A 25,412-nucleotide genomic window follows, 5' to 3' on the forward strand; every position below is an offset into this window, starting at 1 on the left:
TTAATCCTCTTTGCCTCAGTTTCCTCACCTGAAAAATGAACTGGAGAAGGAAATGGCAAACCTAGCATCTTTGTTAAGAAAACCCAAATGGGCTCATGGAGAGTTAAACACAACTGAAAAACCACTGAACAAAACCAACAACAATGGTGAGGTGCAGTGAAAATTCAGAGACAAACAGAACTGGATCCTTGTTGGCTAAATATTGACTGAGAAAATCATATGTTAACATTATTTGTGTTCTATTGTATTTTCATTTATTTTGTTAACTATTTCCCCAATACATTTTAATTTAGTTTGGGCAGCACTTGGGAGTGTTGTATCAGTGAGTATTTAATACCTCTTATGTAGTGGGTAGAAGATTAGCTTTGGAGTCAGGAAGCCTTGTGTTCAGTCCCTCCTGCCTCAGACATTCACTGTATGACCAGAGGAAGCTCTCAGTGCTCTATAAGACAATGAGCCTCTAATCTATATTGGTGGAAGGCATTCCCACACCAGAGGTTACCTACAGTGATGAAATCACAGGTCTGGAACCCACCTTGAACTTCCATTTCCAGCATCATTAACATCATCCTCACCGCCATCTTCTTCCTAATATTTATATAGCACTTAATATGTGCCAAGAACTCTGCTAAGGGGGTTATAATTATTATCTTATTTGGTCCTTATCATAACCCTGAAAGGTAGGTAATATTATTATCCCCATTTTGTAGATGAGGAAACTGAGTCAACCAAAGGTTAAGTGTCTTGCCCAGGGTTACATAATAGTACGTATCTGTGGCAGCAAGCACCCTAAGCGTCCTCAGGGTTTGCTGCCAACACAGGTTCTTGGATCTGCTTTGATAAAGGAAAGCAACTCAAAATGGGTTAACAAGCTTACTTTAATCAGTCAAACATATATCATTTACCTCGTTCAGGGGAAAAAGGTCAGCACCCCAAACTTCAAAGCATACAGGCAGAATTATCAAGACAGAAACAGATCAAGTAGACAGCTTTCCAAACTGTCCAGCTATTACATCCATACCAAATCATCATCTGGGTTTCAACATCTGGGTTTTTCAAAGCCGGGGTGCTCTGGACAACAGCTTCCCAGAATCCAGATCAAATCACAGAACACTTCTCAAAGTGAGCCCCCAAAACAAAGCTACACATAAGGGATTATATAGCCTTCTCCTGGCTCAGAGAATGTAACAACCTTTTGGACCCACTGGCCAATCAAAAAGTTATCAACTGAAAAACAAGCCTCCCACCCCAGGCTCCAGGTGCACTTTAGCCTAGAGGCAGGGAAGATCTTTAAATTTGCATTTCCATTACAGTATCTGAGGCTGGCTTTGAACTCAGGTCTTCCAGACTTGAACCATCTAAAATACAGTTATTGTCCATGCCAATAACCTAGTGGCCATTATTTTCCATTTGAATGTGAACCACTGGCAAATTAAGTAGAAAAACCTAAGCTACTTGGGAGCTAATGTGCAGATAAGTATGAGAATGGAAAGAAAAAAAAAGTGGAAAAGGATTTCATGAGTTTATAGAAATCCCAAGAAGTTTTATTTTAACATTTGTTTTAAAACTTTGAGTTCCAGATTCTTTCCCTTCTTCCCTCCTCACCCACCTCCACTGGAAAGATAAACAATTCAATATAGGTTGTACATGTGTAGCTATGCAAAACATTTCCATAGTAGTTATATTGTGAAAGACTAGTAGTATTTCCCTCCATCCTATCTTGCCCCCGATTTATTATTTTCTCCTTTGACCATGTCACTTTTCAAAAGTGTTTGCTTCTAACTACCCTCTCCCACAATCTGCCCTCCCTTCTATGATCCCCACCTCTTATCCCCTTCCCCCTTATTTTCCTGTAGGGTAAGATACCCAATTGAGCATGTATGTTATTCCCTCCTTAAGCCAAATTCAATGAGAGAAGGTTGACCAATTCCCTTTCACCGTTCTGCTCTTCCCCTCCATTGTAACAGCTTTCTCTTGTCTCTTTTATATGAGATAATTTACCCTATTTTATCTCTCCCTTTCTCCTTCTCCCATTGTATTCCTCTCTCACCTCTTGATTTTATTTTTTAGATATCATCCCTTCTTATTCAACTGACCCTGTGCCCTCTATGTATACATGTACACACATATACACACTCACATATGTATTTATACACACATACACCCTCCTATACATACATATATATATATGTATGTATACATATATATTCCCTTTAACTATCCTCATACTGAGAAAAGTCTCATGAGTTATAGTTATTGTTTTTCTATGTAGGAATGCAAATAGTTCAACTTTAATAAGTTCCTTATGATTTCTTTTTCCTGTTTAGCTTCTCTTGCTTCCTGTAGTTGAAAGTCAAATTTTTTGTTCAGCTCTGGTTTTTTCATCAAGAATACTTAAAAGTCCTCTATTTCATTGAGTGACCATATTTTCCCCTGAAGCATTATACTCAGTTTTGCTGGGAAGGTGATTCTTGGTTTTAATCCTAGCTCCTTTGACCTCCGCAATATCATATTCCAAGCCCTTTGTTCCCTTAAGGTAGAAGCTTCTAGGTCTTGTGTTATCCTGATTGTGTTTCCACAATACTCAAATTGTTTCTTCCTGACAGCTTGTTATATTTTCTTCTTGGCCTGGGAACTCTGAAATTTGGCTATGATATTCCTAGGAGTTTTCTTTTTGGGATCTTTTTCAAGAAGTGATCAGTGAATTCTTTCAGTTTCTATTTTGCCCTCTGGTTTTAGAATATCAGGGCATTTTTCCTTGAGAATTTCTTGAAGGATAATTTCTAGGTTCTTTTTGGTCAAGACTTTTAGGTAGTCCAATAATTTTAAAATTATCTCTCTGGACCTATTTTCCCGGTCAGTGGTTTTTCCAATAAGATATTTGACCTTGCCTTCTATTTTTTCATTTGTTTGGATCTGTTTTATAGTATCTTGATTTCTCATAAAGTCATTAGCTTCCATTTGCTCCAATCTAATTTTGAAGGAATTATTCTCTTCAATGAGTCTTTGAAATTGCTTTTCCATCTGGCCAATTCGTCTTTTTAAGGCATTCTTCTCCTCATTATGGCCTTTTTGGACCTCATTTGCCATTTGAGTTAGTCTATTTTTTTTATTTTGCTTCTTTTGGGGGGGGAGGGCAATTGGGGTTAAGTGATTTGCCCAAGGTCACAGAGCCTGCTCTTGTTCTAAGTGTCAGAGGCCGGATCGGAACTCAGGTCCTCCTGACTCCAGGGCCAGTGCTCCACTCACTGCACCATCCAGCCACCCCAGTCTATTTTTTTAAAGATTTTTTTTCAGTATTTTTTGGGTCTCCTTAGCAAGCTGCTGACTTGCTTTTCATGATTTTCTTGCATCATTCTCATTTCTCTTCCCAATTTTTTCTCCACTTCTCTTGATTTTCAAAATCCTTCTTGAGCTCCTCCATGGCCTGTAAGCAGTTCATATTTTTCTTGGAAGCTTTTGATGCAGGAGTTTTGACTTCATTGTCTTCTTCTAGTTCCATGTTTTGATCCTTTTTGCCCCCCAGAAAGGATTCTGTGGTCTGATTGTGCTTCCTCTGCTTGCTCATCTTGCCAGCCAATCACTTGACTTTTGAACTCTTTGCCACAGCAGTACTCTTCTTCCAGAGTGGAGAGAGCTTCGTCCCAAATTGCTGGGGTTTTTGCAAATGTTGTCACAGCTATGAGGAGGGCACCCTCTCTATAGCCACCACAAGCTGCGACCCAGATCTAAGCAGGTCAAAAAAAAAACCCTCTGAATGGTCGCTTGGTTCTCCTACAATCTTCAGGCCAGGAACTCTTGAGGAAGCCACATGGCAGCAGCTGCAGCCACCGTGCCTCTGCCACCACAGGGGCCGGATGGTGCTCTTCTCTTCCCAATTGTAACAGAGTTCCCTACTGACCTTTTACTTTCTCTTTGGCGTTTATGGGTTAAGAAGTCTGGAAACCGCTGGTGATTGGCTCCAGCTGGTCTGTGTTGCTGGTCAGGGCTGCCCTGAATCTGGACCTGGGTGGTGGCTCATGCAGGACTATGCTCGGCTCCCAGCCTCATGTGATAGACCCTTCCTTCCGGCCTACCAGGCTGCCTTCAGTGGGAGATTTTTTCTCTTTGTCATTTTGTGGGTTCTGTAGCTCTAAAGTTTGTTTAAGAGTCATATTTTACAAGTATTAGAAGTGGTTGGGGCAGGAGCTCAGCAAGTTCCTGTTTTTACTCTGCCATCTTCTCCCAAGAAATTTTTATCAATAGCCTGGAGTAGTGACTAGAACTCTGGACTTTGAATATAGAAGACCTCATTTCAGACCTTACCTCAGATATTTAGCAGCTATGTAACTCTGGACAAGTCACTTAATGTTTCTGTGCTTGAGTTTCCTCTTTTGTAAAATGAGGAAGTTAGATTTAATGGCCCTGTTAGCTCTAAATGTATGATTCTATGACCCTATTGTCAAGGTATTACAGGAATAAAGGAAAAGTTAAATAGATATACTTTCTGGGTTGATCGTCTAAGATAATTCTTGTATTAGTCACTACATTTTAAAAAAATTTTACACTGAAGTGAAATTATTTCTTTTCAGAGAAGCACATAGTCAGACAGAAAAACGGAGGAGAGATAAAATGAATAATTTAATTGAAGAACTATCTGCTATGATCCCTCATTGCAATCCCGTGGCCCGTAAGCTGGACAAACTTACTGTACTGAGAATGGCTGTGCAGCATTTGAAGTCCTTAAAAGGTAAGTGGGGAAGCATTTTTTTTTCAGTTATATGATAATTTCTTGTTCTAAACTAGTGACCGCCTTCTTTTCAGCTGTGTCTCATTAGTCTTGCATATGAATGAGGGAGGTGACATGTAAATGAATAGTCATTTTCAAGAGTAGAAGGAAAGAACCATAAAGGGAATGAATGGCTCCAGTGACTGAGTTCTCTAGGAAGGCCTCCTACAGAAAGTAGCATTTGATCTGAGTCTTTAAGAAGCCAGTGATGAAGAAAGACAGCGAAGTGGCTCGCCACTAGGGCTGGATTCAGGAAGACATGAATTCAAATTTGGACCCAGACACTCAGGAGCTGTGTGACCTTGGCAAGTCACTTAAACCTGTTTGTCTTAATCCACTGGAGGATGAAATGGCAAACCACTCCAGTATCTTTGCCAAGAAAACCCCATACAGGGTCATGAATTGTCAGACGTGACTGAACAACAACAAAAGAGAAAGATTGTTCCAAGTACAAGGGACAAGCTGAAGGGGTGTATGAGAGAGGAAGCACCGTATTTGAGGAATAACAAGTAGACCAGTATTGCTGCACCCTAAAGTATGGAGAAGAGTAAAATGTGAAGTGCCCAGCTTTCAAAAGGCTTAAATGCCAGAGAACTTTGTATTTGATCCTAAGGGTAAAAGGGATTTATTAAGCAGGGAAGTGATGTGGTCAGGATTGTGCTTTAGGAAAATAACCTTGGTAGGTGTATGGAAGATGGATTGGAGTGGGGAGATAATTCAAGCAGGGAGACCAATTTAAAGGCTATTATATAAGTATAGGAGAGAAGTGACAGGGGCCAGAACTAGGGTTTAGAACTGGAGGGCAAAATAGAGGTTGAAAGAATCCACCGATCACCTCCTGAAAAAGATCCCAAAAAGAAAACTTCTAGGAATGTTATAGCTAGGTTCCGGAATTCCCAGATTAAGGAGAGAATATTACAAGCAGCCAGGAAGAAACCATTTGAATATTGTGGAAACACAATCAGGATAACCCAGGATCTGGCAGCTTCTACACTTAGGGATCAAAGGGATTGGAATATGATATTCCGGAGGTCAAAGGAGCTGGGATTAAAACCAAGAGTCACCTACCCAACAAAACTGAGTATCATGTTTCAGGGGAAAATATGGTCATTCAGTGGAATAGAGGACTTTCAAGCATTCTTACTGAAAAAACAAGAGTTGAAAAGAAAATTTGACATTCAGATATAAGAAGCAAGAGAAGCATGAGAAGGTAAACAGGGAAAAGGAATCATAAGGAATTTATCAAAGTTGAACTATTAACATTCCTACCTGGAAAAATAGTAATTTTATCTTATGAAACTTTTCTCAGTAGTTGAAGGGAATAGAAATATATATATATATATATATATATATTATATATATTATATATGTCTATATATGAGGGTATATGGGCATGTGAATACATATGTGAATGTGTGTATATATATTTACAGGTACACATAGATAGAGGGCACAGGACCAATTTAACAGGAAGGGATGATACTTAAAAGGTGAAATTAAGAGGTGAGAGAGAAATATAATGAGAGGAGATGGGGAGAGACAGAATGGGGTAAACTATCTCATATAGAAGAGGCAAGGGAAAATGGTTACAATGGAGGGGAAGAATAGGAAGGCAAAAGGGAATGGGTCAACCTTATTCCCATTGAATTTGGCTTGGGGAGGGAATGAAATACACACTAAATAGGGTATCTCACCCTCTAGGAGAGTAGGGGGGAAGGGGATAAGAGGGGGGATGATGGAAGGGAGGGCAGGCTGGGGGGGAGGGAAGTTGGAAGCACCCACTTTTGAAAAGGGACGGGATCAAAGCAGAGAATAGAACAAGTGGGAGGTGCGATAGGAAGGAGGGAAATATAGTCAGTCTTTTACAATATATCTACTATGTTATTGTTTTGCATTAGCCACACATGTACAACCTATACTGAATTGCTTATCTTCCCAGTAAGGGTGGGAGACAAGGGAGGAAGGGAATGAATCTGGAATTCAAAGTTTTAAAATCAAATATTTAAATATATATTTATATATACCACTATTAATACTATTTTACATGTAACTGGGAAATAAGATATACAGGCACTGGGGCATAGAAATCCACTGGAAAAGTCAAAAGGGGTATGGGAGAAAATATGGGAGAGAGGATTGGAGGAGGGGATATCCTGTGGGACTGCTATTTTGGGGTGGCAGGTAGGGGAAAAACAGGGAGAAAATTTGTAACTCAAAATCTGGCGGAAATGAATGACGTAAATCAGAGGTTAATAAAGCATTTAAAAAAAAAAGAATCAATGAGAAGGATGGCTAGGTGGCCCAATGAAAAGAGCACAGGCCCTGGAGTCAGGAGGTCCTGAGTTCAAATTTGACCTCAGACATGTAACACTTACTAGTCATGTGACCTTGGGCAAGTAACTTAATCCCAATTGCCCTTCCAAAAAAAAAAAAAGAATCATTGAGAGTGGAGTAAAAGTAAAATTGCCTTGTTTTTTTTTAAATTTTATTTATTTCATTAAATATTTCCCAAATATATTAAAAAAATTTTTAACAATCATTTTTTGAAATTCTGAGTTCCAAATTTTCTCTCTCCCTTCTGCCCCTGCCCCTTTCCCACCCCTTGTGAAGCCAAACAATGTAATGTAGATTATACATATGAAGTCCTGCAAAACATATTTCTGTATTACAAAAGCACACACACACACAAACAAGAAAAATAAAGTAAAAAAAGTACGCTTCAGTCTGCACTCAGAATTCATCAGTTCTCTCTCTGGAGGTGGATAGCACTTTCATCATGGGTAAAGGATTGCCTTGTTGATATGAGGGCCGAGTAGAGTTTATATAACATAAATTTGTAGTAGACTGAAGCAGCATGGATTTGTGGTTTCCTCCAGTTTGATTCAACCGCATGTGGATAAGAGTGAAGGCTATAGATAGTGGATGTAATCCAAGGTTGAAGTCTGGCAAGGCCTCAGCAATAGGACAAGGGGGCAAAGAGTAGAGGATAGTGTAGATTGAACTGGCCCCCCACTGGCTCCAGATCAGGAGGAGAGGAGAGTGTAGCCAGTGCAGGGATGATATCCTAGGGAAGTATTGAAGTGTGGAGGGAGCTACACAGGTAGCTAATGACCAAAGGCTCTGTTTGAAGAGGTCCTCTCATTCCAGATTCATGCAGTTTCTATAGCACTGTGCTGTACATGAGGGACCTAGTAAAGTAGCTTTCATAGGTCTGGTATGTGTGCTGTATCCTAAAAGATACAGTAAGGCAGGTATTCAATAGATCAATTGGGAGGCAAACAGGTCCTGAAGCTCCTGGTGATGGAGGTGGAATGGTCAATGGTGGGAGGAGCCTTTTTTGGGGGGGAATTTTCTGGGACCCGATTTTTAATCGCAGTATGTTGTGTAATAGATTAGTTGATCTTTTGGCATCAGTGAAAGTTGCCATGAAGTTTACATAACATTTTCCTTAAGCTTTTATAACAGAAACAAATCAGTCATAGCATCTTAATGTTCACAACAAAATACCATCTAGTCCAATCCCTCTATGTGAAACCCCTTACGACATTCCTGACGACCAACAAGTCAGTCTCTGCTTGAAGATCTCCAGTTGCACGGCACTTAATGATTGCCAAGAAGTTAATTTTTATATTGAGCCAAAATATGCCTGTCTCTAGCTTCTGTCTGATTCAATTCAATTCAATGCCCTCTGGGCGCAAATATAATAAGTCAATCTTTCTTACCTTTGGCAATCTCTAAAAAAAAAAGAAATACATCTCCAGACTCACTTCTCTTAACCCTTCTTTTCTTTAAGTTAAACCTCCCTGGTTCCTTTTAATGACCCCGACAAACCCTGAAATCAGCTCAGATGTAAGCTCCTACACAAAGTCTGCCATGATTCTGGGCTTATTAATGAGTTTCCTCTTTTGGACCCTCCTTAGCGCTTTGTTTTGTAATTCTCTAATGTACTTAAAATGTAAGAGTTGATGTCTTATTCTCCATTAGGCTATATTCTCTGTGAAGGCAAGGACAATACTGTGCATACAGTGGGTGCTTAATAAATGCATGTTGAATTGAATTGAACTCAAGTCTTTAAAAGAATGTCAAATACTATTAGGAGGACTTAAAAAAAAAAAGCTGGTACAAAAAAATATATCAAAGAAAGTTTAGGCCTTACAGGACTTTGACAACCTGAAGCATATCCAAAGTATTTTCTCAATTGTCATTTTCTTTAATGAAATTTTCTGTTATTTCTTCATATCTTCTCCAGCAGGTTGCTGCCCTTCAGCTGATCATGTCCTAAGGCATAAAAATTCAAATTCATAAAAAGCAGAAATATCAAACATATCATTTACCAACCACAGTGCAAGGAAAATTATATTCAATAATGGGCCTTTGAAGAAAGGACTAAAATTAATTGAAGAGTAAATAACAATTATAACAAATCAAAGGATTAGTAGGTCAAAGAACAAATCATAGAAATAACAGAAAGCAAGGGAAGCTAGAAGGCAGAAAACTCCATTCAAATCATACATTCTGTGGGAGGCCTTTCTCTACCCATCTCCTTCCTTTCCCTTGTTCTATAAATACTTGTCAACTGTCATACTCTAAGCTCTGGATTTTAGCTGAGGTTCAGGCATTTTCATTTTGGGGTTTTCTTTCCAGAGAGGACTAGTAGATTCTTTCTGTTTTCATTTTACCTTGAGATTCTTTTAGGTCTGGACAGTTTTCATTCATGATTTCTTGAAATATGGTTTCTTTGCTCTTTTTATGGTCTAGGTGAGGGGTAGGGAACCTGTAGCCTGGAGGCCACATGTGGCATTCTAGGTCCTTAGGTGTGGCTTGCTGACTGAGTACAAACTTTACAGAATAAATCCTTTTATTAAGGGGATTTGTTCTGTGAAGTTTGGATTCAGTCAGAGGGCTGCACTTGAGGACCTAGAGGGCCATATGAGGACCCAAGGTCACAAGTTCCCCATGCCTGATCTAGGCTTTCATCTAGTTTGATGACTCTGAAGTTCTCCTTCCTTGACCTGTTTTCAAGGTCATTTGTTTTTTATAGAAGGTACCTTCCATTTTCTGATATTTTTTTCAGTCTTTCAATTTTTGTTCTAGCATTTCTTGCTGTCTCACAGAGACAGATCTCTGCCTGATCCAATCTGATTTTCAAGGGGTCTGTTACTTGTGTAAGATTGTACTTCTTGATGGAATGATGACATTTTCATTAGTACTGATCTGTATCAGCTGGGGGAGGGTAGTGGTAATGAACCCTCTGTTCTTAGTATACTACAGAGGTTGCTCCAGCTATTCTTTATAAGTAAGTATTCTTACTTAAAAGGCAGATGCCACAAGGAGGTAATGAGATGGTCTGCTTTGTCTTCCAGAGTGATACCAGGGGTGATCTGTTCTGGGCTAATCCAGTCTAAGGTACAAGCTCATTATGACTCCATTCTTAGTACAGAGGCTTCAGATCCTGTCTTGCGGTCAGAGTAACAGAGCTGTACTCTCTCCAGGGCTCTCTCTTTCATTCCCTATTCTGCAGCTTCAGTCTGCAGGCCTCCCTAGCTTCAGAGAACTGCCCTTTTAGCTAGGTTTTTCTGACTGAACCTCTTCCCAAATTCCTGCAAAGTTTCTGGTTATCTCTTTGGATGGACTTGGGTTGGTAAAGTGTACTTACTGTAGCTTTTCCTTGGGTTTATTGAGTATTTCTTGATCTGAGATCCCTCCCAGCCCTATGACGCTAGGTTGCTTGTGTTCCGTTCCAGAGTAGGAGGTAATTTGCTTTAACTTGGAGTGCTACAATGCAGAAAAGAGCATCCGCCTCCATGGTGCTGCTTGCTTCCCCTTATGGCATTTTGAACACAGGAAAACAGCGTATCCAGTCTGCGCTACTTTCCTTAACCAGTCAGCCAAACATAATATATTAGCAGCAGAGATGCTGCTAGATATCACTGAGCAAGGAAATGAACGAACATTTATTAAGCACCTATCAAGTGCCAAACACTATTGAACTAAATAAAAGCTCTTTACATAGAAAGTATTCGTTGTGTTTTGCACATGAGTTAAAAAAAATACGTAGTTACCTCCGTCCATTAATATGTCATTTGAAAGCAAATAAAGAATTCTCACAACATAGAAAGAAAAAAAGGATGATTTCAGGAAGGCAGCTAGGTGGTACAGTATATAAAGAGTTGGGCTTGAAGTCAGGAAAGACCTGAGTTCAGATCCTGACTCAGAGGCTTACTAGTTTTGTAATCAATTAACCTCTTTCAACCTCAGTTTCTTCATCTGCAAAATGAGGTAGCTGGACTTGAAGGACTCCTGAAAATCCCTTCCAGTTCTAAATCTATGGTCTTTTAGGGACCACACCAGTAAAAATGAAACTTCCAGGTCCCATCCTTAGGTAAATCATTTAACTATATTTTTGTTCAGTTGTTATCAGTCATTTCCAACTCTTTGTGACACCATTTGGGGTTTTCTTGGCAAAGATACTGGAGTGGTTTTCCATTTCCTTCTCCAGTTCATTTTACAGATGAGGAAACTGAGGCAAACGGGGTGGTTAAGTGACTTGCCCAGGTTCACACAACTAGTAAGCATCTGAGACCAGATTTGAACTCAGGAAGAGGAGTCTTCCTGCCTTCAGTCCCTGTACTCTATGTACTGTGCCACCAAGCTACCCCAACTTGACTGTACACTTTTACCCCAAAAGGTAAGTCACATACAGTCTCATATCTTATACAATCACAGTTCCAGAGTAAATCATTTATATTTCCTTCACTTAAGATTGGGGAAGAAAAACAGGTTTGCCTCAAGGAGCAGAATTCCTTTCACCAGCTTCCATTGTAGGTCCAAATATGGTTGTCTACTAGCTTCATGAAAATACACTGTTTTAAAAAGATTTCTGGAAAACAATGTATGTTTCATCCTGGAATGTGTTTTCAGGACCTTTTTATGTTTGCTTCTTATTTTTAGGCTCTACCAGTTCTTATGCAGGAGATAATTACAGGCCTACATTTATACAAGATGATGAGCTGAGACATTTAATCCTCAAGGTAAGTCAAGACATATATTTCCTCCATTCTTGTCCTTATTTGCCTTTCCTTTTTGTTTGACTGAAGGGAGAAGGGGGGAAGGAAGGTCTTTACCCTGTTTCCTCTTTGGAACAATGAGCCTTGCTTTTTTTATTATAGTAAAAGGAAACATGCAGGTTTGGCCATAGTACGTGAGTTTCAGAGTCAAGAAGGTAGGGAAGGAGTGTTAGTAGACAAGACTGAGCAAAATTATGAGTTAAGATAGTTTGTGGCTGTTGTTCCTTTATCGTTAGCCCAGTATTCCACCTAATGGATATGGTGCTTTCATGTTTCCTCCCAAACTCACCAACTCCACTAGCTGCTCTGATGTCCAGAGATCTTTCTTGTATGTAAACATTTCACAAACATTAAAGAAACATATGTTCGTACATACATACATACATAGGCAGGCAGTTGGCACAGTGGATAGAGTGTTGGACTTGGAATCAGGACTCATCTTCCTGAGTTCCACTCTGGTCTTAGACTTTTACTAGCTATGTGACCCTGGGCAAGTCACTTAACCCTGTTTACCTCTGTTTCCTCATCTGTTAAATGAACTCAAGAAGGAAATGGCAAACCACTCTAGTATCTTTGCCAAGAAAACTCCAAAATGGGATCATGAAGAGTCAGACACAACCAAAATGACTAAATGACAACAAATATGTCATTATTTTTTAATTATTATTTTCCCATCCCCATGCCCACTCCCTCAGAATTCACCCATCTATTTTCTCTTCTTTCAGGACCTATATCTCTATACATAATATAAAACTCTGATTAAGTGATTATCAACAAATGACTTGGCACATTCACCGTCATCTTCACTTCCTGTGTTCGGGCTTTAGGTTCATCTTTCTCAAAAATTACCCCCCCCTTTCTATGATTAGGGAACAGCAGCATCACCAACCAGGTCCTGTGTTAGTTGTTCATGTGCCCATGTGATCTGAGCTACCAGTTTCAAGCTCTGATGGAAGCTGAGAGATTAGCCTACTTTTCTAGCTCCTTTTATAGTAAAGAGTTATGACTGAAGTTATTAAACCATATTCCCTACTGAACCTTCAAATATGCATATAGAATGTTTAAAGCAAATAATGCAATATTATTTGTTACTTTTTTCACTAGTCCTTACTTTTCTTGTCATATACTAATATCATGCTGGTCTTGTTTACTGAACTCCATTAGACTTTCCAATTTATTCTGAATATCTTCTTTTTTTTTTTTTTGCTTTTTTATTAGAGGGGGATGGCAGGGCAATTGAGGTTAAGTGGCTTGCCCAAGGTCACACAGCTAATTTTGTTTTAAGTGTCTGAGGCCAAATTTGAACTCAGTTCTTCCTGACTCCAGGGCCGGTGATATATTCACTGCGCCACCTAGCCGCCCCTCAGGTTAACTTTCAAGAGGTTCAGTCACTCCTCAAAGTGTGAGCCTGCAATTAGAATATGTTGTCCATGGACAGTAGCAGATGTTTTGTTCATGTGGTCTGAACAACTAGGGTTGTGAAAGGTTAAGTGAAAAAATGGCAAACTTTTCTAACTCCTTTTAAAATAAAAATGTGATCCCAAAGTGTATGTCACTGATACATTAGAAATATTGTAATGAAAAGAGATATGATAACCTTTAAGACCAGTGCAATGTATTCTATGTCTGAGCTTTCTTTTCCATTCAAAAGCATGAGTTTATGCTCAGATTTAATTTAAGGATCTTATATACTGTATTTATCTTTTACATTTTGTTGAATTTTTCTTATGATGTAAATTGAATGAATGTAAATTGTATTGTAAAATGAATGTAAATTGAATGAAGCAAATGAAGACCTAGTTTTTTCTATAGGCCACAATATTTTCTTCAAAATCAAACCTTTCAAAATATGAAAAAGAATTACTTGTAACATTATTATTATTATTAATTATAGGTTGCAGATGGGTTCTTATTTGTTGTTGGATGTGATAGAGGAAGAATTCTGTTCGTCTCTAAATCAGTCTCCAAAACACTTAATTATGATCAGGTATGTCACGCTACTTTTCAAAAACTTAGGGTAGTTTTACAACAGTTTTATTTTTAACTTTTTTTTAACAAATATATTGGACCTAAGTAACTTCTTTCTATTCACTAATGTTAAAATTCCAAAAGCATATTCCTATTGAGAATGTTCCCAATATAATCTTGCATGATACTGTTTCAAAACATGCCCTTGAGTGCATGTTACTGTGATAATAGCACTTGCTTCATTCCTCAAGGACTAATGAATTCCCTTTGGGTTAGATTGCTTATTAAGAAACTGTTATATTGAAAAACTGGTAGGTTGGATTAATGGGAATACCAAATCCCCTGAAGTAGTTGCATGTATTTAAATTCTCACTGTTTGAAGTTATAATTATATGAAAGATGACAATTGGTTCCAATTCAATGGAAATGTAACACAAATTCAAATAAAGTGACTTCAAGGGAATTAATTATTTGCACTAATCAGTATCTAGCTGAACTTCAAGACTGGTATAGATCTGTGATCTCTTCCATGTGGGTACTTCCTCCTACAGTTTAGATTATAATCTATTCATAATCTATCCACAACTTTTCATCCTGTACAGTCATTGTACATATTTTCAGATAAATTGTTCACAAGGAATCCACTTAAACTACAAGGATCTTTCCTCCAGGTCTCCTTTTTTAAAGCAATTTTTAATTTAATTGATTTTTAAATTAATTTTCAATTAAAACTTTTTTTATTCTGAGCTTTCTAAACACCAGCAGACATGAGCATTTCAAATACAGAGAACAGAAAAAAGAGCATTATTCACAAATCATAAGTCTCCTTCGCATATACCTAAGTGTAAAGTAGATAATACATTCCACATTTTAGTTCCAAAGTTGTCCTGCTTGTCGGGATTTCCTTCTGAATTTCCTTCTATTCTGTACACTTTAAAAAAGTACTTCACTTATGCCCTTATCATTCTTTGTTTTTGCATTATTATTTTCCCCCTTTGCATCTACTCCTCCCAATTTTTCCTAATAACCAATAAACATAGTCAAGCAAAACAAATCCATTAGCTATGTCCAAGGATGTCTCTCTCATTCTTCACCTCTAGCCCATCACCTCTCTCTTGTCGCCTGTTGGTCTTCCAAGTCTCTTGACATTTTGCAGATTTCTATAGAGCACTAAATAGTGCTTGGATAGATTTGCTAGATAGTGATTGGATAGCCATAAGTTATCCTTCACTTTCCTTATGTGATAAGCCCATGTCATTTTTGTATTACATATCTCTGTGATAATGTCTTTTATGCTACTTCCTTCTGCTCAGTTCCTCTTCAGTAGTGTATTGTAACCTACTCACCAACTGTATACATTTCCATTGCCTTTTGATTAACTGACAACTTTAGTTTTTTCTATAATTCAGTTCTCTTTCCACTCTATCACAAAGGCACAAAAAGTTAGAACTTAGGTAATTGGAGAAGAGAGGAGAAAAATTTCCAGGCAGGGAGAACAGTATACAAACAACAAGGAGTCATAAGAGAAATCTTTGTAAGTAGGAGTGATTGGGAAAGGAAGTGGAAGTGTGATGAGTAGGAATGAAAGAAACAGAGATAATGAAATAAGAGCTTTCCAGGTTTAAGAAATGGTGTGAGCCAAAGGTATGGAAGAAGGAATCACATGGCACACTCAAAGGACAGCTGGGTTGTTATTTTGGTCATAGATTTGGTTTGGTTTATATCTGGCATTACACATCCCTTTGTTCTTTTTTGGAATGACTTTATCCTTTACTAGAATTTTATAGAATCACTGCTATCTTTGTCTACCACGTTTTAATTTACAATATTTTCCTACTTTTCTGGGCTAAATGACTTTAGGGTATATCCTAGTATGATTAGAATGCAAGTGTATGGATTTCGAAATGTATGGTATTGAATTGAATTTATCGGTTGTGTTGACTCTTGGCAGAGAGATGGGCAGGAAAATGGGGAGGATTTGGGAGAGGATATAGAGGAAGTGAATAATATTTACCCCAAATATAAAATGGATTAGTTTAAGTTTACACTGTATCATGAAAATTTCTTTGTTCATTATGAACTTCAACAAAAGTAACCGTATATATTTTGTGTACCTGGGAGGGAAAGTGGGAGTAGGATTTATTATACTGCTTTGAAATGAACAGTCTATCTTACAATTAGGCAAGTTTGACTGGACAAAGCTTATTTGACTACTTACATCCAAAAGATGTTGCCAAAGTAAAGGAACAGCTTTCTTCTTCTGACATTTTGCCAAGAGAGAAGCTGATAGATGCCAAAAGTAAGTGTTACCATGATCACTATTTTAAAAGACTATGATTAGTTGTTTAAAAGTTGAGATCAAGCATTCATACATCACAGTACCAACTTATTCAAATATGCATACATTGTTAGGCTCTGCTGTTTAAATCTATAAACAATCTTTTAAAAGCCGTATCAAAAAGTCTTTTATTTTGCATAATAAAGTGACATTTTTGCTTTCAAATGTTTTCTCTCTAAGGTGGAAGACATTGTTCTAGAATCAGAGCCCTGTTCTGTTGTCATTCTCAGCAACCATCATTGATCTGCGGCATTCTTATATTCATTTACCAAAGCATAATGATTTATTCACTCAGAGCCACACAACTTTAAGTAGTAAACGTCAATGAAATTTAGATCATATAACATTCATGCCTTTGTAACATAAGAATATGAAAGGAATTGATAGTAGATAGACAGATGATCTCAGAGTCATAAAAACCTGAGTTTGAGTTCCACTTCTGACATATACTGTCTGTGTGACTCTGAGCAAGTCACCTAACCTCTCAATTCCCAAGGAAATCCTCTAACAATCTTAAGAAGTAGAGAAGCTGCCAGTCTGCATTAGTATGGTAGAGGAAGTTTCTCACTGGAAGATCCTGATACCAATGATATCATAGGAGAGGCAGACAGAGACAGAGAGACAAAGAGAGATCAAAGGGAAGAAAAGAAAAGAACACCTGTAACAAACATCTCTTCTGATGCCTCATCTTGTTGTGCAGTTAGCAGACCTTATCAAACCAGAAAGGCTTTGTATTCAGATTTGGTGATAGACTATAAATCTGATGTGTGAAGAGAAGCTTGGCTAAGTTCAAGGAAGATCCTCACCTGCAATATGGTTACCATATGATTTATTATTTTAGTCAAAACAAGTCATTAAACAGGCTCATAAACAAGTTCATTAATGTTTCTTATATGTCACTTGACTTATAATTTAATTAATCATGATCTGTTTCAGTGGAGAGAGGCTTCACACTGATGAAATCATAGATCCTTGAAGTATGAAAATGATGGTGAAATATGAATTAGGCAAAAAATTAGGGTTTTTTATGAGCAGATCACTGTTATGTTATCTATTTACTAGGGAGTTTTCTTCCTCACATTTGAACTGTATTTATAGATGTCAACTAATTATTCCTTCTATACTTCAAAAAAATTTATTCAAAGAAAAAATGTAAGGTTTTAAAATTCAAAATGAGATTACATAAAATTAGGATAGATTTCTCTTGTAACTACTATTTTTGGATCTATGTTGCAGTCATTTTGTTAATATTTGACTGTCATATTAAAGCACAAAGACAATTTTTTTCATGTACTGTAAACAGAGAAATGTGAGAAGTGGTTAAAAAGTGTTAGGGAGCAAGACTTTCATTATTGCTTGAAAACATTTTTTCTGATGATTCTCTCACCCATATGTATTGTGAAAGCTGGCTTTCAAGTTCGAGCAAATTTCCCTGCTGGAACAACTCATCTGTATTCTGGTGCAAGACGGTCCTTTTTTTGTCGGATAAAGTCTTATAGACCTTCAATCAAAGAAGAACAAGAATGCTTACCCAACTCAAAGAAGAAAGGTATCTTTTTGAAATATCAAGTGATTTTGTTTTTGAAAATAAAATTAATGTCCCTAGGTGGTAACCACACAAAATGAGATGTAATTTCAACATCAATCAAGCAAAAGCCTCTTGAGAAGAGGAAGAATACAATATTATTTAGTTTAATTGTCTACATTGGTTATTCAGACTCATCAGATTTACCCCAGAATCAAATCAACGCTTCGTCCTATTCCCCACGATCTTAAAGGAGCTGGTAAAAATCTGTTCATTTGGATCGAAAGAGGAAAATTGGGGAAGGAGTAAAAGTGATAGTTATAATCACAGTATCTCCAAGTTGGAATGGATCTCAGTGGCTATCTACTCCAACTTATAATTCAAAAACATTCTCATAACTCTGCAACATCCCCAGCAAGTGGTCTTTGCTCGAAAGCCTTTTGTTAAGTGAAACCTACTACCTCCCAAGGGAGTTGATTTGACTTTGTATATCTTTGATTGTTATGAAGATTTTCTTTACATTGAGCTAAAACCTATCTCTGTACCTTCTACAAACCGGTCCTAGCTTTGGCCAAGCAAAATAAATTTAATCCCTTTTTCATATGATAGCCCTTCATATATTTTGAAGACAGCTATCTTGTACTCCCTTCTCTTCTAATTAAAAACCTTCAAATTACAAGTCTTAGCGAAATTTAGTTCCTTTCAAAAATATATTAGGAAATTATACTATTACAAAAAACCTCACTGATTTTCTTTTAATGTAAGTTTTGTGTTTCATAATAAGACCAGTTCTTTTGTTAAATTTCTGGTTATATTTCCTTGTGATCCATTTACAGATTTTCATTGTGGGCATTTTCATGTTCAATTACTTTTATTCTTATCCATGAAACTTAGTCTGGAAATTTAAGGGCTTTCAGAGGCCTTTTGGACTTTGGCCATGAATATATGCTAAATAAATTAAGTGTAATACTCTCAGTTTCCATCAGATTGGCTTATAAGGAAAGTAAGTGTATTTTGTTCTGTGTACATTCTTAGTACCAATGTTGTATCTGTCTATCTCCCTATCTTGGCACACAGACAAGGAATATGTGATGGAATTCTACACTAGATTTACTGTCTTTATACCTTGATAAAGTATGAATTATCATAATTTGGCAGGAAATACACTAATGCTGTGTGCTACCAAATTGAATCCAATAAGAAGAATGGATCATGATTGTTTTTATGGTACATATCAATATGGCAAAATATAGCAAGATAATTTACAGGGGAAAGTGATTACTGGTAACCCATCTATAATAGAATATTAATTGATTGACTTGTGAGCCAGTCCCTTCTTATCCTCTTAAGCTCAGCCTCCAACACACTGTAGAATACATTTGAGCAGTATGAGGAAAGAGTGCTCCGTGGTGGCACGTGCTGGTAATCCCAGTTCCCGAGGAGGCTGATGCTGATAGATCTCTTAAATTAAGGAGTTCTGAACTGTCATGGGTTGTATCCATGCTTACGGTCTGCACTAAATTTGGCTTTGATATTGTGAGGAGGCCTGGGGGTGGGGTAGAAGTGGGACAAAGTATCCAATTGCTTAAGAAGTAACAAGCTTGAAGAAGTCATACTAGAATGCTGACTTAATCCACTAATAATTTATGTCATCTAATCTCAACTGAACCCTCACTGATGCAAAATAGCCTTTTTATTCTTTCCTGGTTGTCAATCACACTCTCTTGCAATGGCTATTCTAAAACCTCTTTTCCCTTATGAGGTTTCCCAACCCAGCCCTGTTGCCCTCTTAAGAGTACTTATAAGGTACTCTTTGTACTTTAAACTACTAAACCTCTCTCCTCCAATTTATACCTCAAAACTCATTTTACGTTATCTCCCAGTCTCTTCTTATTTGCTCTAATCTCTAAGAAAGATGTGCCTCTTCTCATTGCCAAGGCTAGCCCTTTATCTCATCATTCCATCCCCTCCCTTCTTGTGATTAAATGTCTCTTCATCCTTTGACTGTTGCCTATAAATATGCTCAGGTCATTCCCATCTTTTAAAAGAAAACAAAAAACCCCCACTGCTCCCTTCTTCACTCTCAAGGTATCATCCCCTATCCCTCTCCTCCATTTCATTATTAAGCTCTTTTTTTTTTTGCTTTTTGGAGGGGGGGGAGAAGGCAGGGCAATTGGGGTTAAGTGACTTGCCCAAGGTCACACAGTAAGTGTTAAGTGTCTGAGGTCGGATTTGAACTCAGGTCCTCCTGACTCCAGGGCCAGTGCTCTATTCACTGCGCCACCTAACTGCCCCTCATCATTAAACTCTTGGAAAAAAAATCTGTTCCTTGCCTCTACTTCCTTATGTCTCACTCCTCACCTCCTTATACTTGGGCTTCTGATTCTACCATGCCATGGAAACCACTGTCTGAGGTTATAAATGATCTCTTAGTAATTAAATCTGGCCTTTTCTTAGTCACCCTCCGCAGTTTTTCTACTCCCTTGGACACAGTCGGCCATTCCCTCACCCTACACTTTCTGCTTCTTCAACTCTTCATGTTGTTGTTCTGCTTAATCTAATTATTCCTTCTCCCTTGCTGGGTAAAACTCCAGATCCCTTCCCCCTAACTGTGGTTGTCTCTCAAGGTTCTGTTCTGGGCACCTTTCAATGTGTGCGCGCGTGTGTGCACACGCCCTCCCTTAGTGATCTTATTATCAGCTTCCGTGAGTTCAAATATCATTTCTATTCAGATGATTCCCAAATCTGTATATCCAGCCCTACTCTCTCAGGGACAGCTAGGTAGTGCAGTGTATAGAATGCTGGGCTTACAGTCAGGAAGACTTATCTTCATGAGTTCCAAAACTGACTTCAGACTCTTACTAGCTGTGTGACCCTGGGCGAGTCACCTAACCCTGTCTGCCTCAGTTTCTTCATCTATGAAATGATCTGGAGAAGGAAATGGCAAACTTCTTTGCCAAGAAAACCCCAAATGGGATCACACAGAATTAGATACAACCAAAATGACTGAACAACAACAAAAACTCTCTCTTGAGCTCCAGTCTCCTGATGGGTTTCTCAAAATCAAAATGTCAAAAGATAAACCCTTACTTTCCCCCTTAAATTCATCCTTCTTGGAAATGTCTGTTTATTAAGGGCACTACAATACTTCCAGCCATCCAGATATTTAAATTTAATTTTTAAAAAATTTTATTAATCTGTTACTCCCATTACTTCCTCTCCCAATTGAGCACATGAAGAAACTCTAAATATATACAATATATATCTAAATATACAACATATATCTAAATATATACAATATATATCTAAGGATATAGTTTGGCAAGAAAAAGTCCTACTTTGGCTATGTACAAAAATGTGTGTTTCTGTTTTAAGTTCATAATCTCTCTGCTAGGAGGCAAGTTGTGTATTTTATTTTCATTCATAGAGGTTTTCCCTAATTTCTCTGAAATGTTCCATTTAATCATTTCTTATGGCACAGTTACAGTCCATTATTTTCATGTACCAAAATCTGTTTAGTCATTCTGCAATAGAAAGACAGCCCTTTGGTTCCCAATATTTGACGGTCATGAAAAAAGCTACTATAGACATTTTTGTACATACGGGTCCTTTTCCTCTCTGATTCCTTTGGGGTACAGTCCTAGAAGTCATATATAGTTGGGTCGAGAGTATGAGCAGCTTGGTACATTTGGGGGCATAGTCCCAAATTGCTTTCCAGAATCTAGCCAACCAGGTCTGCATCCTAGGAGTCATCCTTAAATGTTCAATCTCCCTCTCTCTCACATCTAATCAAATGGTAAGTCTACTTCCACAGCATCTTTTTCATCTATTGGCTCTCCGTTCACACAGCCCATACTGTGCATCAAGTTCCCATCGTCTCTCACTTGGACTATTACAACAGTAGGCTCCTAGTTGTATGCCCCTCTTCTGACCCATCCTTCCTTAATCCATCCTTCGTCCAGCTATCCAAACAGTCTTCTGAAAACACAGGTTTGACTATATCTTTCCTCTGCTCAAGAATCTTTAGTAGTTACCTATTGCTTCTACAATAAATACAAAATCCTCAGATTGGCATTTAGAACCCTTCACAGCCTGGATGCAGCCTTTCTTCCATACTAATTTCATACCCTCATCCCTTGAGCTTCTGTGGTTGACCATCTCATTGTTGCCTGAGAGGGCACTGCATCTCCCACTTGTATACTTTTAGGTTATTCTCCATGCCTGGAATGTAAGCCTTTTTCTCTTAATGTCTTAGAATTTTTAACTTCCTTCGAGGCTCAGCTCAGGTACTCACTATAAGATGTCTTTCCTGATGCTATATATAAAGAGAAAATATAAAACTATAAAGCAAAAAGATAATATATAAAGATAAAAATAATGATCGTAACAGTTAGCATTTATATAGCCCTTTATTAAGGTTTACAAAGCTTTTACAGTTATCTCATTTTATCCTCACAACATTGGAAAGTAGGTGCTGTTTTTAATCTCCATTTAACAGATGAGGAAACTGAGTCATACATAGGTTAAGTGATTTGTCTTACTTAGGGTCACACAACTAGTATCTGGTATAGGATTTGAACTCAGGTCTTCCTGACTCCAGGTTCATTGCTTCTAGCTGGGAAAAATGGAACTGCCTGCCCCCAAGGAGTTTACACTAGCTCCCTTTGACATCTTTGATATTTCATTTATGGCAAAGTCATTGGCTACTATGTGAACACATTCTGTCTTAATATTTACTTTAAATTAACAAATATTTTAAAAATGTCTGCCATGGGAAAAGCACTGAAGGGGGTACAGAAGAGCTGTGAAAACTAGATTAGGGGTTCTGAACTTTTTTAGTCTTAAGACCCCTTAAACTCTTAAAAATTATTGAGGACCCCAAAGAGTTTTTTTTTGTTTAGGTGGGTTATATTTGTTTATCTTTACTGTTTTTTAAATTAAAGCTGATAAATGTTTAAATCTTTATTCATTTTAAAATAACAAAAAACCTATTGCATGTTAACATAACACATATTTTTTGATAAAAATAACCATTATTTTCCAAAACAAATTGCAGGAGAAGAGTAGCAATGTTTTCTATAGGTTTGCAAATCTCTTTTTAATAAAATGTCTAATAGAAGGCAACTAGATTCTGTTGTTTTGGTTAAAGTTTATGAAGAAAATCTGACCTTACATAGATAAGGAATTGGAAAATAGAGGGGGTATTTTAATAGGCAAATAACATATTAGTATTATCCTGAAAATAGTTTTAGCCTCAGGCATTCCTTGTGAAGATTTTGGACCTCAGACCACATTTTAAGAACTGCCAGCCTAAATATCTCTGAGGTTCCAGTTCTAAAATTCTATGGGTTTTGAATCAATAAGTATTAAGACAACAAAAAAACTAGCCATGTAACCTTGGGCAAGTTACTTAACCCTAATTGCCCTCCAAAAAAAAGGCAAAAATATAAAAGTAATAAGACAGGGGCATCTAGGTGACACAGTGAATAGAGCATCAGCCCTGGAGTTAGGAGGACACAAACTAAAATACTGCCTCAGACACTTACTAGCTGTGTGATCCTGGGCAAGTCACTTAACCCTGATTGCCTCCAAAAAAAATAATAAAACATAGTCTTATTCTTTAGGATCTCACAGTCTAATTGAAAAATAAAAAAAACAAATTCATGATAAAGTAAATGAGAGTATAATATATCTATGATTCTAAGATATAGAGACTGTTTGTGTTTATTTGTCAAATGAGTAGGTCCAATAAAAAGTGTGATGAATTCAAAGGAAGGTAGAGGCCTCTGTAGCCTGGAGAGTTATTTGAAGGTTTTGTAGAAGAGGAAGGAGTTGCACTGGACCTTGAAGTAAGCAAACAAAACAAAACAACAACAAATAAAACCAAAGACAAAAACCAGACCTTCAATATGCCTCAAATAAGAACACATGATTCTTCCTAGAAAATTATGTCCATAAAATATTTTTGTGAATTAAATTATTTTTCTACTTTGCATGATTAAAAATATATTTGTCTTCTCAGTGGGTGGGGGGTGAGAGAGGGAGAGAACCTGAAACTGGAAATAAAATATAATTGAGGTTTTTAAAATAATTTTAAAATTACCAGCAAGTCTTACTGAAAATCCTATTGAAAATGTAAAAATCAGTGTCATTATCCTCCACCCTGATTATCTGAGGAACTAACTACAGAATGTAGCAAGAGACAAGGACATAATATGGAAAATTTGGAGGCTTATTTATTGTTTCAAATAGCAATGCTATTAAATGTGGTCTATGATTAGTAGCAAGTGGATTGATAATAACTATAGAAAATTACTATTATTATTTATAAATTTTACATAATCTGGATAAGCATATGTAAGTATCACGTTAATATATAATAAAATATACAGCATGTGATATATTATTATAATGTACATATTAATTTATATTATAATGGAAACAAAGGGGCAATAAGAAAGACAACACTATCTTAACTAACTGTCTTGTTGTCTTTGGAAACATCTCTCCATGTAAGATCCCACAGAACTATGGGGAGATTAAAATTAGACCAACAGAATTTGTTCCCCACCATGCAATGACTGGACTATTTGCGTGGGCCTACAACAAACATATCTATAGGCACTAACAATTAGAGTTCAGTGTGTTTTTGAAGACTCAAGCGCTTTTGGCTTTGACTGCAACTTTGTTCTTGTTAATATGAATCTAGGAACTCTGTGAAATATTTAACATTTTAGCCTGAGTTGTTCTATCAAGGATCTGACAAAGTCAAATGAAAGGATTAGAAGTTGAGCTGTATTGTCAGGCCACTGAAAAGAAATCTCTTTCCCCCTCCATTTTAACTATACCTTTTTACTTTTAACTAGTTCCATGATGCCTCTAGAATATGCCAGCAATATATTCAAAACCTTTCCCTCCCCCCCCAAAAACAAACTAAATCTGAGAAATTAATGAAAAATTATTAAACACTCAGTTAATAGGATGGAGATATGTTGTGAAACGCTTTGTAATACATGTTAATGGCCTTCATTTAAAAAATTATATTAGCTATGAAACCATAATTGGGTTAATATAGATTGAGATAATGATAATAGATTATTATATATTATTATTATTATTTTAAGCAATTGGGGTTAAGTAACTTGCTCAAGGTTACAAGGCCAGTTATTTCTGGGTGTGGTGCTAAGTATCTGAGCCCAGATTCGATCTCCCAGGTCATCCCGACACTGGGGCTGGTGCTCTTACTCACTGAGCCACCTGGCCGCCCGATTATTATATATTATTAATATATTATTGCTAATATAGCCAGGTCCCCAACCCTTTTCATAGGGAAAGCATAGCTAAATTTCCAGAAAGTGAGACAGAATCTCTTCAGTTATCAAGACTACAAAGCAGAAGAAAACAGAATTCTTTTAAAACATGGTCAGTTCATCTGTCATTTTCTGACTTATTCATAGTTTCAAAGAAAAATTATTGCTGCTGTGACTGAAAAAAGTTTTATAATGTATTCCTAATGACTTCAATTAATTTTCTTTTTTCTCTCTCTTCTCTCTTTTCTTTTTGTCCTTCCCTTCCCTCCCTTCTCCTTTCTGTCCTTCTTCTTCCCTCCTTCCTTCCCTTTCTTTCTTCCTTCCTTTCTTCCTTCCTTTCTTCCTTTCTTTCTTTCTTTCTTTCTTTCTTTCTTTCTTTCTTTCTTTCTTTCTTTCTTTCTTTCTTTCTTTCTTTCTTTCTTTCTTTCTTTCTTTC

General features: G+C 37.3%; 1 protein-coding gene across 1 annotated transcript in view; it reads left to right on the forward strand.

The window, feature by feature from the left end:
* Positions 1-25,412, forward strand: part of LOC138175809 (basic helix-loop-helix ARNT-like protein 2) — an 80,590-nt gene that overhangs the window by 29,206 nt on the left and 25,972 nt on the right. Inside the window, exons 4-8 of the mRNA XM_069106309.1 lie at positions 4,572-4,729; positions 11,720-11,799; positions 13,730-13,822; positions 15,985-16,102; positions 17,547-17,690. Of these exons, the coding sequence (XP_068962410.1) occupies positions 4,572-4,729; positions 11,720-11,799; positions 13,730-13,822; positions 15,985-16,102; positions 17,547-17,690 (593 nt within the window). The remainder of the gene's footprint in view (positions 1-4,571; positions 4,730-11,719; positions 11,800-13,729; positions 13,823-15,984; positions 16,103-17,546; positions 17,691-25,412) is intronic.

The sequence above is a fragment of the Petaurus breviceps genome, unplaced genomic scaffold, assembly GCF_028583685.1.
Source record: "Petaurus breviceps papuanus isolate PSGF00001 unplaced genomic scaffold, PetGlider_PUasm1.0 79, whole genome shotgun sequence".
NCBI classification, from domain to species: domain Eukaryota; kingdom Metazoa; phylum Chordata; class Mammalia; order Diprotodontia; family Petauridae; genus Petaurus; species Petaurus breviceps.